The following is a 15,000-nucleotide window of genomic DNA, read 5'->3' as shown; positions in this document are numbered from 1 at the left end:
ATAGCAAGTCTGTGCTGATCCGTAACGCAGATGCACAGGGAGTTCAACAGTTTTCCCTCATTCACCAGCAGCATGGTGGCGGGTGAACAGCTGAGCTTTCTCTTTTCCTATGTTACTAAATAAACTCCATTTAATACCTCAGCTTAGAGGAAGATCAGACCCTGAGCCTTTCATACACAATTCATAAAGAGACGGATCCAGAGGGTCCACACAGCTTCCTTACTAATGTATTCAGACCTCCTCCAACCGTGGTCCTGTATCACACTCACGTGCTCTGCCTCAAGACCAGTGTACAGACAGAAGAGGTAATAACTAGAGGGCAGGAGCGTTTGGGTTGGCGTGGTAACACTCAGCTTTTAAACTGCAACACTGCAAATGTGTCCCAAATACATCATAAATCAGCCCGTGTGTGTGTGTCTGCATGTTTGTGAGAGAGCACACAAACACACAAAGAGTTTTCCATGCTGTCAGAAAATAATTCTAAAAAATAAACATCCCAATTGAAATTTCTGGGTACCCCCTCTGTCAACTGGTCCTGAGACTGACTACTGAGCCTACTGAGCCCAAACAGCACTGCTGACCCCAGTCCAAAGAAGCCCATCTGGAACTCTGGGACGACGACACCAAAACTAGATCTAGCTGGACCTAAACAGAGATGATGAATGATCAGAATATCTCCACACTGTCAGAGATCCAGAGCAGAGAAAGACCTCACCAAGCACAGACACAGTGAGCACAGTCTGGCCAGAGAAACGGGCAGATGCAGTGCCTCCATGTAGTATTCAACCCCCTGCAGATTTTGCAAATTCAACAATTTGCAAATAAGGTAGAGCCTCCAAACTTTTAACAAGAGTAGCATTTCTTAACAGATGCCTAAATATTACAAACAAAAAGTACAAGTTGCTCAATTAAATTCTAATACATTTTAAACATAAAAATTAGAGTCAATTATTCTTCAACCCCTAGGTTTAATATTTTGTGGAATAACCCTTGTTTGCAATTACAGCTATTAATCGTTTTTTATAAGACCTGATCAGGCCGGCACAGGTCTCTGCAGTAATCCCACTCCTCCATGCAGATCTTCTCCAAGTTGTCTAGGTTCTTTGGTCATCTCTTGTGGACTTTGATCTTGAGCTCTTACCACATGTTTTTAATTGGGTTAAGGTCAGGAGACTGACTAGGCCACTGCAACACCTTGATCTTTTCCTCTTAAACCAGGCCTCGGTTTTCTTGGCCGTGTGCTTGGGGTCGTTGTCCTGTTGGAAGATGATATGACGACCCATCTTAAGATCCATGATGGAGGAGCGGAGGTTTTTGGCCAAAATCTCCAGGTAGGCTGTGCTATCAATCTTCCTGTGGATGCAGACCAGATGGCCGGGCCCCTTGGCTGAGAAGCAGCCCCACAGCCTGATGTTGCCACCACCATGCTTAACTGTAGGGATGGTATTCTTGGGGTCATATGCAGTGCCATCCTCTCGCCAAACGCCCCGGGTGTGGTCAGCACCAAAAGACCTCGATCTTGGTCTCATCAGACCAGAGAACCTTGAACCAGTCTGCCTCAGAGTCCTGCAAGTGATCATGAGCAAACTTTAGACGGGCCTTTATATGATGCTTTGAAAGTAAAGGTACCTTATGGGCTCGCCTGGAACGGAGTCCATTGCGGTGGAGTACGTTACTTATGGTATTTATTGAAACCAATGTCCCCACCGCCATGAGATCTTCCCAGAGCTCCCTCCTTGTTGACCTTGGGTCAGCCTTGACCATTCAGACAAGCCTGGCCTCAGCACGGGAGGAAACTTTGAAAGGCTATCCAGGCCGTGGAAGGATAAGAGTAGTTCCATACGCCTTCCACTTCCGATGCTCCCAACGGTGGAGACAGGTAGGCCCAACTCCTTGGAAAGGGTTTTGTACCCCTTGTCAGCCTTGTGATTCTCCACAATTTTGTCTCTGATGGCCTTGGAATGCTCCTTAGTCTTTCCCATGTTGACCATGTATGAGTGCTGTTCACTTGTTTGGGGAGGGGCTTTTATAGTCAGAAAAGGTGGGAAAAAACAGAAAATTAATCCAAGCATGTGAAGTTCATTGTTCTTAATACCTCAATTGCTTCTTAATACTTGAGGGAACCAAACAACATTCTGGTGGTTTGAGGGACTGAATAATAATTGACCCTCTGGTAAACTTTGCAAAATTAAAAAAAAACAAACGAACAGAGAAATAAGATAGTTTTCAAATGTGTAGGCGCCTCTACAGTCCAAATTTCACAATGCTAAGTTAACTCCAAATGTGAAACCTGCAAAACCTGCAGGGGTTGAATACTACTTAGAGGCACTGTACAAACAACCCTGGCAGCCCAGAGAGATTGCGTGGTCACTGTGAGATACGGTCGAGACAGAGCAGCACTTTCGTTTTGAAAAATTACCACAGATTTGCCTAAATTTTATAGTAAAATTGAAGAGTATACTAACAAATACACAACCTCTCAACATGTTGAGACACAGTAAATAAGGCACTCCACACCTCTCACTATATAATATTTATCCTATAAAACTATTTACTGTTTTTATTAATGATTTTGTTTTATCTAGCTTATTATAATTTATTGCCACTATTATTTACAAATTATTTTGTTACTTATGGCTATTAAAACTACTATCATGTTCAAATTCTATTTGCCTTGGCAAAATTGCACCTGGTACAGTCAGGGCAATAAAGCCCTGAATTGAAACGTGTGTGGGTGCAGGTGTGTGTATGGGGGGTTGGGGGTCATCACTGTTCATGTTTATGTTTTGTTGTTTTGTTTGTGTGGTGGTGTTGTTGTAGTCATCAGCATGCCCAGTGGGGTTTGCACTCAGAAACACTTTGTCCAAATAAAGCAATAAAAAGAACAGGCACTCGTCTGACTCGTCATCCTCGTAAACCCCACTTTCATCACCATCATCCTCCTCCCTCCAAACCCACAGCTCCCTAACCAATCTCAAACATCTCATATTTTATGGACTGTTTTGGTCTTATTTTTTCCGTCATTTTTTATTTACATTTTTTTTCAAATTAATTAATTAATTATTATTTTAGAAAAATGTCACTAGACAAAAGAAAGAAGGAATGGGCTACAACAAAGAAACACAAATGAATGAATAAGAGACTTGGTAAGTAAATAATAAAACTTTGGGTAATTAAATAATAAAATGATATAGCAAAATAATACCAATAATTCAATATAAAAAATTCATTGTCAGCTGCCTATTTATACAAGTATTAATAGCCTTGTCCAAATTCATCATCAAAAATGTCATTTAAAAAGTCAAAGTAATATATGAAAATATTTTTTAAATCAGAAGAAAAAACCCAAGCCAACATTTTATAATACAGATTAACGCAGATGGAAATATAAATATATCAAAGAAACATGGAAATATTGTTTTATCTGACATTAACTTATCAAAAAAGACTGCAAATCAAATTGTATATAAATAAGTTTTGCTGTAATTTACTTTAAAGAAATATCAATCTTTTTGAACCTTTTATTTTTATTCTAAAGATGGAATTAACCATGTGAGAGGAGGATAAGCAGAACTACAGCAGAGCCCTAACAGGAGGAAGTTCATTTAGGCTATAGAAACCCATCCATTCCTTCACCCTATTTATTTAATCTTTGAGATAAAGAGTTTCATGCCTTAAGCATCCACACACACACACACACACACACACACACACACTCTCCCCCCCCCCCCCCCCCCCCCAAACTCCACCTCCATTGAATGAAATTAGAAATCAATGATTTCAGCAGTCTGTCAGGTACAGATAGGACATTCTGTGACGATACCACATTCCCGCTGGCCTGAAAAAGTTTATTCCTAAACATATAAACACAACATATACACAGAGCAGTCGTTTAGTCTGATCCATCCCATGTTGGTGACAGCTAATAAACTGTATGAGCTACACAATATTACCAGTCATTTAGGTCAAGTAAAGGAATGAAAAATCCATCCATACAAAAGTAATTTATTTAGTATTTCATTAAAAATATATACCTCACTGATGCTACTGTAATGACTATTGCCAGTTGTTTACACATAGGACATCTTTGTATTTCAACACCATGTTTCATATTGCTTCACCATGTCCACATACAAAAATAATGACACGGCCAAGAATCCGTACATGCGTGTATATGTGCACGTGTGTAATTGAGATGCGTGTGTGTGTGTGATTCGGGCAGGGTGTGTGTGTGCACGCGTTATGAGTGTGGTGTGTGTGAGTTGGGTGTAGGGTGTGTATTTGTGTAAGAGAGATTGGGGTGGGGCGTTTGTGAGCGTGACAGTGATGTGTGCGCGTGCACACGTGCTCACATACGTCTACGCCGAGCGTTCGACTCATCGTGAGAAAGTACGCAGACGTCTCGTTATCGGCGGGGGATTACTGCTGAAATCAGCCCATTCGCATGTGCGAGGATTCCAGACGTGCCCTCTCTGAAAACTCCACTTACCAAATTAGTCGATAACCTCCGCCGAAAGACGGAGGCTGAGCCTTGCGGCCGGAACGCCGCCCACTGTCCCCCTCCTCCTCTTCCTCTGAAGAAGGCAGACAGGACTTGTGGGGCTGTTGTGTGTGTGTGTGTGTGTGTGTGTGTGTGTGTGTGTGTGTGTGTGTCTGTGTAACTCTGGTGAGCTCCTGGCTCTACTTTCCCTCATTGATCAGGACGATTTCACAAAGAAAAAAATAATAACAATAAATATTTCACATTTATTCAGGTTTTATGCACATTTTTGGGGCAAAAAATAACATGCATATTTGTTTATCAGGGTCTTTAAACACCAACAACATAAATCCCCTCACAACACAGACATGGACCGTTTTTAACGATTTATTTTCAAAGGAAAGAGGCAGAAATAATAAAACTTTAGCATAATTTATAAAGCAAGGAGGGTTTCAAAGTCCACGAGTCCCTGAAATATCTATTTCTCTAAGCCTTTAGAATGTCCTCTAGGTCATACTCCCAGCTAACGCACACTTAACAGCCAGTTTTGTAATGCTCCAGAATAAAGGCATTTTATGCTACCTAAAGCTCAGAGTCGCTCCCCATCTTTCCAATTGGACAAAACCACACAGGATTACCAGTGACTGACAGTTCCGTTATCCATTCGACTTGAGTAATGCATTATCTTGTGCTGTGGCCACGTCAGACATGCAAACGATCACAGGGGCAGGGAACGGCTCCATCTTAGCAGAATTAATCAATAAATATTTGTAAATAATCAGTCAATCCTATTTTTATTTCTCATCATATTCATATTTAATTTAGGTAGCAAGCTCTTAAAATAAAACCATCCAGATTACAACAGAAAAGACATGTGCTTATACAGTACAGGTGTTTAGTAATAGCAGGGGCAGGTGGTTGGTAATAGCAGGGACAGACGGTTGGTTAATGGCGGGGGCAGGTGTTTGGTAATGGCAAGGGCAGGTGTTTGGTAATAGCAGGGGCAGGTGTTTGGTAATAGCGGAGACAGGTGGTTGGTAATAGCGGGGACAGGTGGTTGGTAATAGCGGGGACAGGTGGTTGGTAATAGCGGGGACAGGTGGTTGGTAATAGCGGGGACAGGTGGTTGGCAATAGCGGGGACAGGTGGTTGGCAATAGCGGGGACAGGTGGTTGGTTAATAGCGGGGACAGGTGGTTGGTTAATAGCGGGGACAGGTGGTTGGTTAATAGCGGGGACAGGTGTTTGGTAATAGCGGGGACAGGTGGTAGGTAATAGCGGGGACAGGTGGTCGGTTAATAGCGGGGACAGGTGTTTGGTAATAGCGGGGACAGGTGTTTGGTAATAGCGGGGACAGGTGGTTGGTTAATAGCGGGGACAGGTGGTTGGCAATAGCGGGGACAGGTGTTTGGTAATAGCGGGGACAGGTGTTTGGTAATAGCGGGGACAGGTGGTTGGTAATAGCGGGGACAGGTGGTCGGTTAATAGCGGGGACAGGTGGTTGGTTAATAGCGGGGACAGGTGGTTGGTTAATAGCGGGGACAGGTGGTTGGTTAATAGCGGGGACAGGTGTTTGGTAATAGCGGGGACAGGTGTTTGGTAATAGCGGGGACAGGTGTTTGGTTAATAGTGGGGACAGGTGTTAAGTGAGTGTTAAGGGAGGGGGAGAGAGAGAGAGAGCTCATAGCTCTAGCCACAGTGCACATATGAGCCAAGTTAAAGAGACGCCGCTTCAGTAAACAGCGTCTTGGCACACACAGAGAGAGAAAGAAAGAAAGAAAGAAAGAATGGTCTGGAGTAGGCACGTACGCGCATCCACTCAATCAGGTGGAAATCAAGACAATTTCTCCCTCACACACACACACACACACACACACACACAAATAAAAAGAAAGAACTTAACCAAACAGATAGTTAGACTGCATAAAATAGTTTCTTCTTGCTGAAAAAAGATGAAATGTGATTATTTGACAGTGAGAAGCTGATTACTGGGAATAAGTGGTTAAATGACAGGCACACTGTCTCCAGTCGCCTCAGCTGCAACCCCTCTGCCAATAACTGATCAATGACTTCGATCAGAAGAGCAATCGGCATAAAGGAAGCACCTATGGAACCCTAAACATACTCTGTACCAACACAACACACACCCTGCTATGACTGGCCGCAAGAATTACACAGCACTAATTAAACAGCACAAGCACACACAACCCAACTGAAGATGTTTGGAGCTGCGGTATGCATGTTGCAGGATGAAAGAGAGACTAAAAAGCAAGCAAACAAGCAAAAAAAACGTTAAAAAGTTTTACACTTTGTGCATCATTTTTTTTTACCTTATAGCTGATAAAATGCCAAAACAACTAAAAAAAACGTGGATTATTTGACCTATTAGTAAAAGATGTCTCTTTATTCTCCCAAGCACTCTCCCTGTGTGTGTGTGTGAAGGTGGGCTTAGGTTAGTATGAAGCAGTGAGAGTGAAAGAAGCCAGTTGATGAGTGAGACACACTTTCGTCCTCCCCCTCCCTCTCTCCCCCGAAGACCCTCTGCGCACACACACATTCCATTCAAATCAACACGTCCACCAAGCTCAAACATCCACTTTTATACACATTTATAATGGCACAACTCATTTATATTATACGGACATACATCCATACACACACAGTCACATATGGACATGGACATGCGCGCGCGCACACACACAGACCCTTGCATACACACTTGTACACACAGACACACCCTTGCATACACACTTGTACACGCGCACACACAGACATACACACACCTTTGCATATACGCTTACACAAGTGCACACAGACAGACACACTTACACATACGCACACAAGCATGCACAGTATGCCATCAGTCTGTACAACACTCTTCCTCTCTCTCTCACACACACACAGACTAATTTTAGATGTATTATGTATGCTAGAGACATATTCACCTAATACAAAAGATGCTAAGATCAATATCTCTGACTCCTGAGTGAGGCAGCTAAAGTGTTAGAGAAGCTCAATAGCTCAGTCAGACATGTCTTCTACAGCTCCAGTAAAACACACACACACACACACACACACACATACGCACACACGCTGACCACATCTCCCCTGGTTGCTAAGTGAATTTTGCCCTCGTAAATAACCCAGACCAAAGTGGCCATTTTGGCATGGGGGTCAAGCCATGAAGAACGTCTCCAATGGGCCAGGAAGACAGAGTGAGAGAAAGAGACACAGAGAGACAGACAGAGAGAGAGATAGAGAAAGAGAAAAGGAGTAAGGGACAGAGACTGAGGAAGAGAAAGAAAGACATGGAATGAGGGAAGGATAGAAGGACCAAGAGAGTGCAGGGAGAGAGAAAATAAAAGAAAGAAAGAGCACACAAGCCAGAGCGGCAACGAGACAATAAAATCACCATATCCCCTCTCTGCCTCTCTCTCCCCCTCTCTGCCTCTCTCTCCCCTCTCCGCCTCTCTCTCCCCTCTCTGCCTCTCCCTCCCCCCTCTGCCTCTCCCTCCCCCTCTCTCTACCCCTCTCTGCCTCTCTGCCTTCTCCACCTCTCTCTACCCCTCTCCCTCTACCCCTCTCTGCCTTTCCCCTCTCCCTCTCTCTCCCCCTCTCCCCTCTCCCTCTCTCTCCCCCTCTCCCCTCTCCGCCTCTCTCCCCCTCTCTCCCCTCTCCGCCTCTCTCTCCCCTCTCCGCCTCTCTCCCCCCCGCCTCTCTCTACCCCTCTCTGCCTCTCTCCCCTCTCTGCCTCTCTCTCCCCCTCTCCGCCTCTCTACCCTCTCCGCCTCTCTCTCTACCCCTCTCTGCCTCTCTCTCCCCCTCTCCGCCTCTCTACCCTCTCCGCCTCTCTCTCTACCCCTCTCTGCCTCTCTCTCCCCCTCTCTCTCTCTCCCCCTCTCTGCCTCTACCCTCTCTGCCTCTCTACCCCTCTCTGCGCCTCTCTCTACCCCTCTCTGCGCCTCTCTCTCTGCGCCTCTCTCCCCCTCTCCGCCTCTCTCTCTGCCTCTCCGCCTCTCTCTCTGCCTCTCCGCCTCTCTCTCTCTGCCTCTCTCCCCTCTCCGCCTCTCTCTCCCCTCTCCGCCTCTCTCTCCCCTCTCTGCCTCTCTCTCCCCTCTCCGCTTCTCCCCCTCTCCGCCTCTCTCTCCCCTCTCTGCCTCTCTCCCCCTCTCCGCCTCTCTCTCCCCTCTCTGCCTCTCTCTCTCCCCCTCCTTGCCTCTCTCCCCCTCTCTCTCCCCCTCCTTCTTTCAGTGTTTTCTTCCCTCACTCAGTCGGTATGTCTCTCTACCTGTGTGTCGCTGGTATTTTAAGCGTGCTAAGTGTAGCCCCCCTCCCGCGCCACGCCACTGGACCCAGCCTGAAAAATGAGCACCATTTTGCGCTAACCCTATTAGCACGCAACCCCCGAAAAAAGGCAGACATATTTGTATTCATAATAAATTTGCTCCGATAGGATTTCATCTTAATGACATAAGCGCAGGCTGGGGTTATCCCTCACGCTGCGTCACGTCCTCACGCTAACCTCGTTTGAAGGTTAAGCTCCAAACATATGGGCCGACCCTCTCCTTCCTAAAGGTCCTGCCACACAGCAACACTGACATCATTACATCATATTAATGCCCTCCAATCTCATTATGCCGTCCTCCCCTCGGAGGAAAAGAGACGTTTCCATCCACGTTTCTCAGGTCAGCTGGAGGAGGGAGAGAGAACGGGAGAAAGACAGAGAGAGACAGAGAGAGAGAGAGAGAGAGAGATTTGGATTCTGTTTGGAACAAAAAGCTTTGTTCTCCAAACGTCTTGAAAGTGGTGTAGGGGGAAATAAGTGAAGAGATTTTCTTCTCTCAGAAGTGCGGAGTGAGTCAGGGCTGCAGCTTAAGCCCAACTCCATTTACACAGTGGTGCCAATGTTCGAACGGTCCCTGGGTTCTCTCTGCATGACATCAAATGCCCTGTGCAGATGAACTGGCTCTGCTGACTCCCACTGAACAGGGCCTACAGCACAACCTTGACCTGCTGGATCAGTACCGCCAGAACTGGCGTGTGGCACTGAACCGCCTGGAGATACAGCCTAGAAACCGAACCGTCCTGGGTGGCAATCCTAACCTAAACAAAAAGTTATGATATTTCAAAAAAGATCCAGATTTCATTTTAATCCTGCAGTAAATGAACTCAGAGAAAAAGGGCGTAGAGCTTCCTGTACATAAAATGACAAATATTAAAATTTGGCTATAAATATTTGAATCAATTATTGAACCCAATGTGGCAGGGAGGTGTGGGGTCTGCTTAGTAATCAATAATTTGGCAAATAGGACAAAAACCCGACGGAGTCTTGCTAAGTTTTGTAAACAAATCCTAAATGTTAACAGAAACACCACAACTAATGCATGCAGGGCAGAATTAGGCCAATATTCATTTATTATAAAGATACACATTCTGGATGCACAGCCCCCCTCACTCACACCATTACAAAAGTCTTTAATACTGAGGCTAAGCAACCAGAGCAAAAACAACAAACCTGATCAGAATGAACCAGACCACAACACGTCAAAATCATACCACAAAGCACAACGCAATGTTATCTGGCCCTAAAAACACTATGGCAGACTACCTGACCACAGTGACCGCTAAAAAATGCAGAACCACCCCGATGAAGTCCAGACTCACGGAGCACCGTCTGGGCAGACACACAAAATCATGGCTGCCAGAAGAGCAGAGAAACCCAAGAAGAGCTACACTCTCTAACCAAATGCTACAAAGGATGGGAGAAGATTCTTTCCACAAAAATTCATACTAAGCGTCCCACATTTAACTGCATCTCAAAGATCCAGAGACGACCAGACGTGGTAGGGAGTGCAGGGCATTAGCACACCACAACCTCGTCTGCTGCCTGAAACACTGTCATGGACAAGCTAGAACACAAACACGCTGCTGCTCTACTTCAATGTTTCTAGTTCATATTTCTGCCATTGTTTTCCCCAAATTCTCAAACTGTAACTCAAGCGTTGACAAGAAAAATGTCAAAAGCGTTTGTCATGCCAATCTCGGAGTGAGCCGATTTGACAGACAGAGAGACAGATAGAAAGAGAGACAGACAGACAGATGAGACAGCATGAAACTGAATTCTGTGAAATGTGTCGATATGGTGCATTTCTCTCTCTATTCAGAACGTGATTCTCTAAGGTGTTTGAAATAGCTGGTCGATGTGACATCACATCATTTTGATGTGACATCTGTGTACGGCCCTCACTGCTGGATCGGTATGCCTCTCCGTGTACGGCCCTCACTGCTGGATCGGTATGCCTCTCCGTGTACGGCCCTCACTGCTGGATCGGTATGCCTCTCCGTGTACGGCCCTCACTGCTGGATCGGTATGCCTCTCCGTGTACGGCCCTCACTGCTGGATCGGTATGCCTCTCCGTGTACGGCCCTCACTGCTGGATCGGTATGCCTCTCCGTGTACGGCCCTCACTGCTGGATCGGTATGCCTCTCCGTGTACGACCCTCACTGCTGGATCGGTATGCCTCTCCGTGTACGGCCGTCACTGCTGGATCGGTATGTCTATCCGTGTACGGCCCTCACTGCTGGATCGGTATGCCTCTCCGTGTACGGCCCTCACTGCTGGATCGGTATGTCTCTCCGTGTACGGCCCTCACTGCTGGATCGGTATGCCTCTCCGTGTACGGCCCTTACTGCTGGATCGGTATGCCTCTCCGTGTACGGCCGTCACTGCTGGATCGGTATGTCTATCCGTGTACGGCCCTCACTGCTGGATCGGTATGCCTCTCCGTGTACGGCCCTCACTGCTGGATCGGTATGTCTCTCCGTGTACGGCCCTCACTGCTGGATCGGTATGCCTCTCCGTGTACGGCCCTCACTGCTGGATCGGTATGCCTCTCCGTGTACGGCCCTCACTACTGTTAGTGCCTTCTCTCTGAAAAAAAACTTCGGTTGACGTTTTGTGCTGTTATGTTTTTATCAACTTGATACAGTAATGTTGTCCTCGGTGGGGCCCCAGGCTTGGGCCCCTGCGGCCTGGCCCTCTAGGCCCAATGTCCCCGTGTTGGGGCGTGAGAGGTGGTGTGGAGCACGGAGGGCTGGGGAACTGCCTGGTGTGCTGAGTCAAAGTCAAAATGTGCGTGAGAGAAAACACCCAACATATACAATATCTAGGAATGGGATTAAGACTGGGATTGGGACCGGGATCAGGAATCTCTGATGTAGCTCACCAGCACATGAGCGTTATAACCAGCCTGGGACATAATTAGGAAGTGAATATAAAAAGGTGTCTGAGTGTGTGGAGTATATTAATTCCCAATGCATGTATGTATATATATAGAAAACAGGCCTCCACAGAAGCCCCTGTGTGAAAATATAACAAAATTAAATAAACAAATCAAAGCATAAAGGGGAAAAACGTAAGTTCTGTCAATTGTGTGTGTAGAGCTGATCTGGAGGAGTGAATTCAAGGGATTAGAAATCTGAATGAGTGAGAACTGCTGAAGATGTTCCTTTCTGAATGACTGTCTGTGTGTGTGGTGTACTCACTAGATCAGGTCAGAGGTATGTGAGTGCATGTGTGTACTAACTTCGCCAGCTGTTTTTCAGCATCTGCACACAGTTCCAGCAGACCCATGAGCACTGCAGACACGTCCATATATGGCTCCCACACGGTAAAGCCTCGGCCAATCAGATCAATGGCTGTGCGGCGGATGGTACTGTGGGCAGGAAGTTTGGGGCTTGGGGGCTGCAGCAGCAGGAAGGTCAATGCCTTACCTGAGAGAGAAAGAGAGAAAGAGACAGAGAGGAGAGAGAGCGCAAGAGTGAGAGAGAGAGAGACAGAGAGGAAGGAAGAGAGAGAAAGTAAAGAAGAGAAGAGGAGATTAGTAATGTGACTGAAAACATTTTGAAATGCTCAGTTAATTCAGTTCAGTGAAACTAGATCTGTTCAGTGGCATAATGTAGTTATAGTACTGCCAAAGCCCAAAAAGAAAAACATAACTCAAACTTTTAAAGGCCCGTGGCTTCATACAGAGAAAGATTCCAAGGTGCGAAATACAAAGTAATTTCCTGCTCTTCAAGTGTGAATGAATGAATGAAAATTTTTTGGTGAATTTTATTTTATTTTATTTTATTTTTTTTTTTGTATTAATGTTTTTGTTCAGGTAAATGTTACAGTGAAGAGAGATGATTTCATCCTTAATTATCATAACTGACAGATCCATACAGACAGAGGTGTGTGTGTAAGCTGAGAACAGCAGAAACACAGTGAATGTAAGAGTGCCTACTCAAGTGTTTAACTAGCCATTACATTACTCAATTGCTCCTGCACTCTCACACTGTCTTTCTCTCTCTCTCACACACACCCCCACCCACCCACACACACACACACACACCCACACCCACCCACCCCAGTGCACCTGTTTAAAAACAGTTTCTTTTTTACAAATCTATGTGCTTACACATACCTTATACACATTAAATACAGACACACTATATGGCCAAAAGTATGTGGACCCTTGACCATCCTGCCTATATGAGTTTGCTGGACACTCCATTCCAAAGCCATGAGCTTTAATATGAAGTTGCCCTCTGTTGTGACTAACAATCTCCACAAGCGGCTGGAGTGTCTGGTATTGTGTGTCCAAACAAGAGGCCCACAGACGCTGGAACGCTGAGCGAACTGACGCAAAAATTATGCCCTCGGTGGCCCACTCAGTGAGGTCTCCCTCACCGAGTGACGCAGATCCATCGAGTTGATTTTTTGGCCAAAGGTGGCATTCTGTGACAGGTCCAGATTTAAAGTCAAGTCAGCAAGCTCTTCAGTACAAACCCTTCTGCTAGTGTCTTCTGTGGTAATCACATGGCATCTGTGCTTGATTTTATAGACCTGTTAACAATGCATGTGGCTAACACACCTGAACTCAGCAACTAGGAGACCTGTCCACATACATTTGGCCCCTGAGTGCAAATTCTTACACAAACGCTGTGCACATTAATTACTGCTGGAAAGAAAACATTATACAACTGCTACACACAGATGCATATCTTAGATGTGCATAAATGCACAACATATGTTTATGTAATTGTACATCAAACTAGGGAAGCAGCAATACTGAATTCCTTGGGCTGATATAATAACCGATAATTACAGTGGGTGTAAGACGTATTAAACTCTAAAAATGGATCATTCATTCCTTTTCCACAGACATGTCAGAGGTAAATGCCTGGATAACAGTTTCATTACATTTTAATTTTCTAACTTGAAATGGTGCAGGCAAAAGAAGGCCTACGACTGCAAAACTACACAGCTAGCAAAATCAGACTGCTTACGAGTAATCAGTAAAAAAAAAAAAAAAACTATAACAACAACAACATTAAAACTGATATGAAAATTATTCCAAACATAGGCTGCATTTTACAAAATAAATAAATAAGATACTATCTCTGATTATTGTAATTTTTCTTATAGCTGTAATAATATACAAACAAGGCCTAAACAGAAGTCTTAATTATTTGTAATCATCATCATCTGAAATTCCAATATTTAACCAGTAATGATTAAAAATTAAAAATGGCCTTTACTGCCAAATAATATGTCGGCCATATATATATCGTACAAGTCAACAGAAAAGCCTTGCACATTATGTCTGACAACACAAAGGGCCATCATCCATACACTAATGAGTGCACTACACAGACTAGAATAAAGCCCCCCCACACTCCAAAAACCCCCACATACCTATACACAACAGCATTTCTCATCTTTACAGGACTAACACACACACTCAGACATACACACCACAACAAACACTGAATTCCAGGAGAGGTATAATGTGCCTTCTTACAGGATGTAAATTGTGTAAACAGTGCACTTTGTAGCATGCAGATCTGGAACAGTGACCCCATGCGTTCCCTCACTCACTCACTCTCTCTCTCTCTCTCTCTCTCTCTCTCTCTCTGTCTACACACCTTCACACTATAACAACCACCACACAGAGTGTGTCCATGGAAACGGCAGCCATTTTGTGCTACAGTGAGTGAATGAAGGAGGGGAGGAGCACTACAGGTCAGCGCACCATGACCTAGCACAGGAGAGACTAAGACTAGCAGCAAGTATACACACGCACGCGCACCTGGAGTCAAGCACAGCGACCATTAATAAGCCACACTAAACACACACACACAATCCTAGAGTTAGCTATAATGACCATTAGTAATCTAAAATAAGTACACACACATATAGATAACGAGAGTTAGTCTTAATGACAATTAATAATCTGAAATGCACACCCGCAACACACGTGCACAAGTGAACACCCGAGGCATGGAAACGATGCACTGCTGTGTGGTGGCATTTTCTAAAGAGCTCTGAGCCACTTAACAGTCATTTATTCATCATACAATACTGCAGTTCCTTACACACACACACACACACACACACACACACACACACAGAGGGAGGGGGTTGGGGGGGGGGGGAAGCAGAGAACCCGATGTGGGGGGCTGACCAGATACAGATA

At 45.1% G+C, this 15,000-nt stretch overlaps 1 protein-coding gene across 3 annotated transcripts in view; it reads right to left on the bottom strand.

The window, feature by feature from the left end:
- The window catches only part of LOC113573739 (WD repeat-containing protein 7), a 121,021-nt gene that overhangs the window by 21,034 nt on the left and 84,987 nt on the right, over window positions 1-15,000 (bottom strand). For all 3 annotated transcript variants that reach the window (XM_035527061.1, XM_035527062.1, XM_035527063.1), the window contains one exon: window positions 12,067-12,253. In XM_035527061.1, the coding sequence (XP_035382954.1) occupies window positions 12,067-12,253 (187 nt within the window). The remainder of the gene's footprint in view (window positions 1-12,066; window positions 12,254-15,000) is intronic.

The sequence above is a fragment of the Electrophorus electricus genome, chromosome 6, assembly GCF_013358815.1.
Source record: "Electrophorus electricus isolate fEleEle1 chromosome 6, fEleEle1.pri, whole genome shotgun sequence".
Lineage (NCBI taxonomy): Eukaryota > Metazoa > Chordata > Actinopteri > Gymnotiformes > Gymnotidae > Electrophorus > Electrophorus electricus.
The sequence above is the reverse complement of the archived record's forward strand: the minus strand, read 5'-3'. Positions and strand labels throughout refer to the sequence as shown.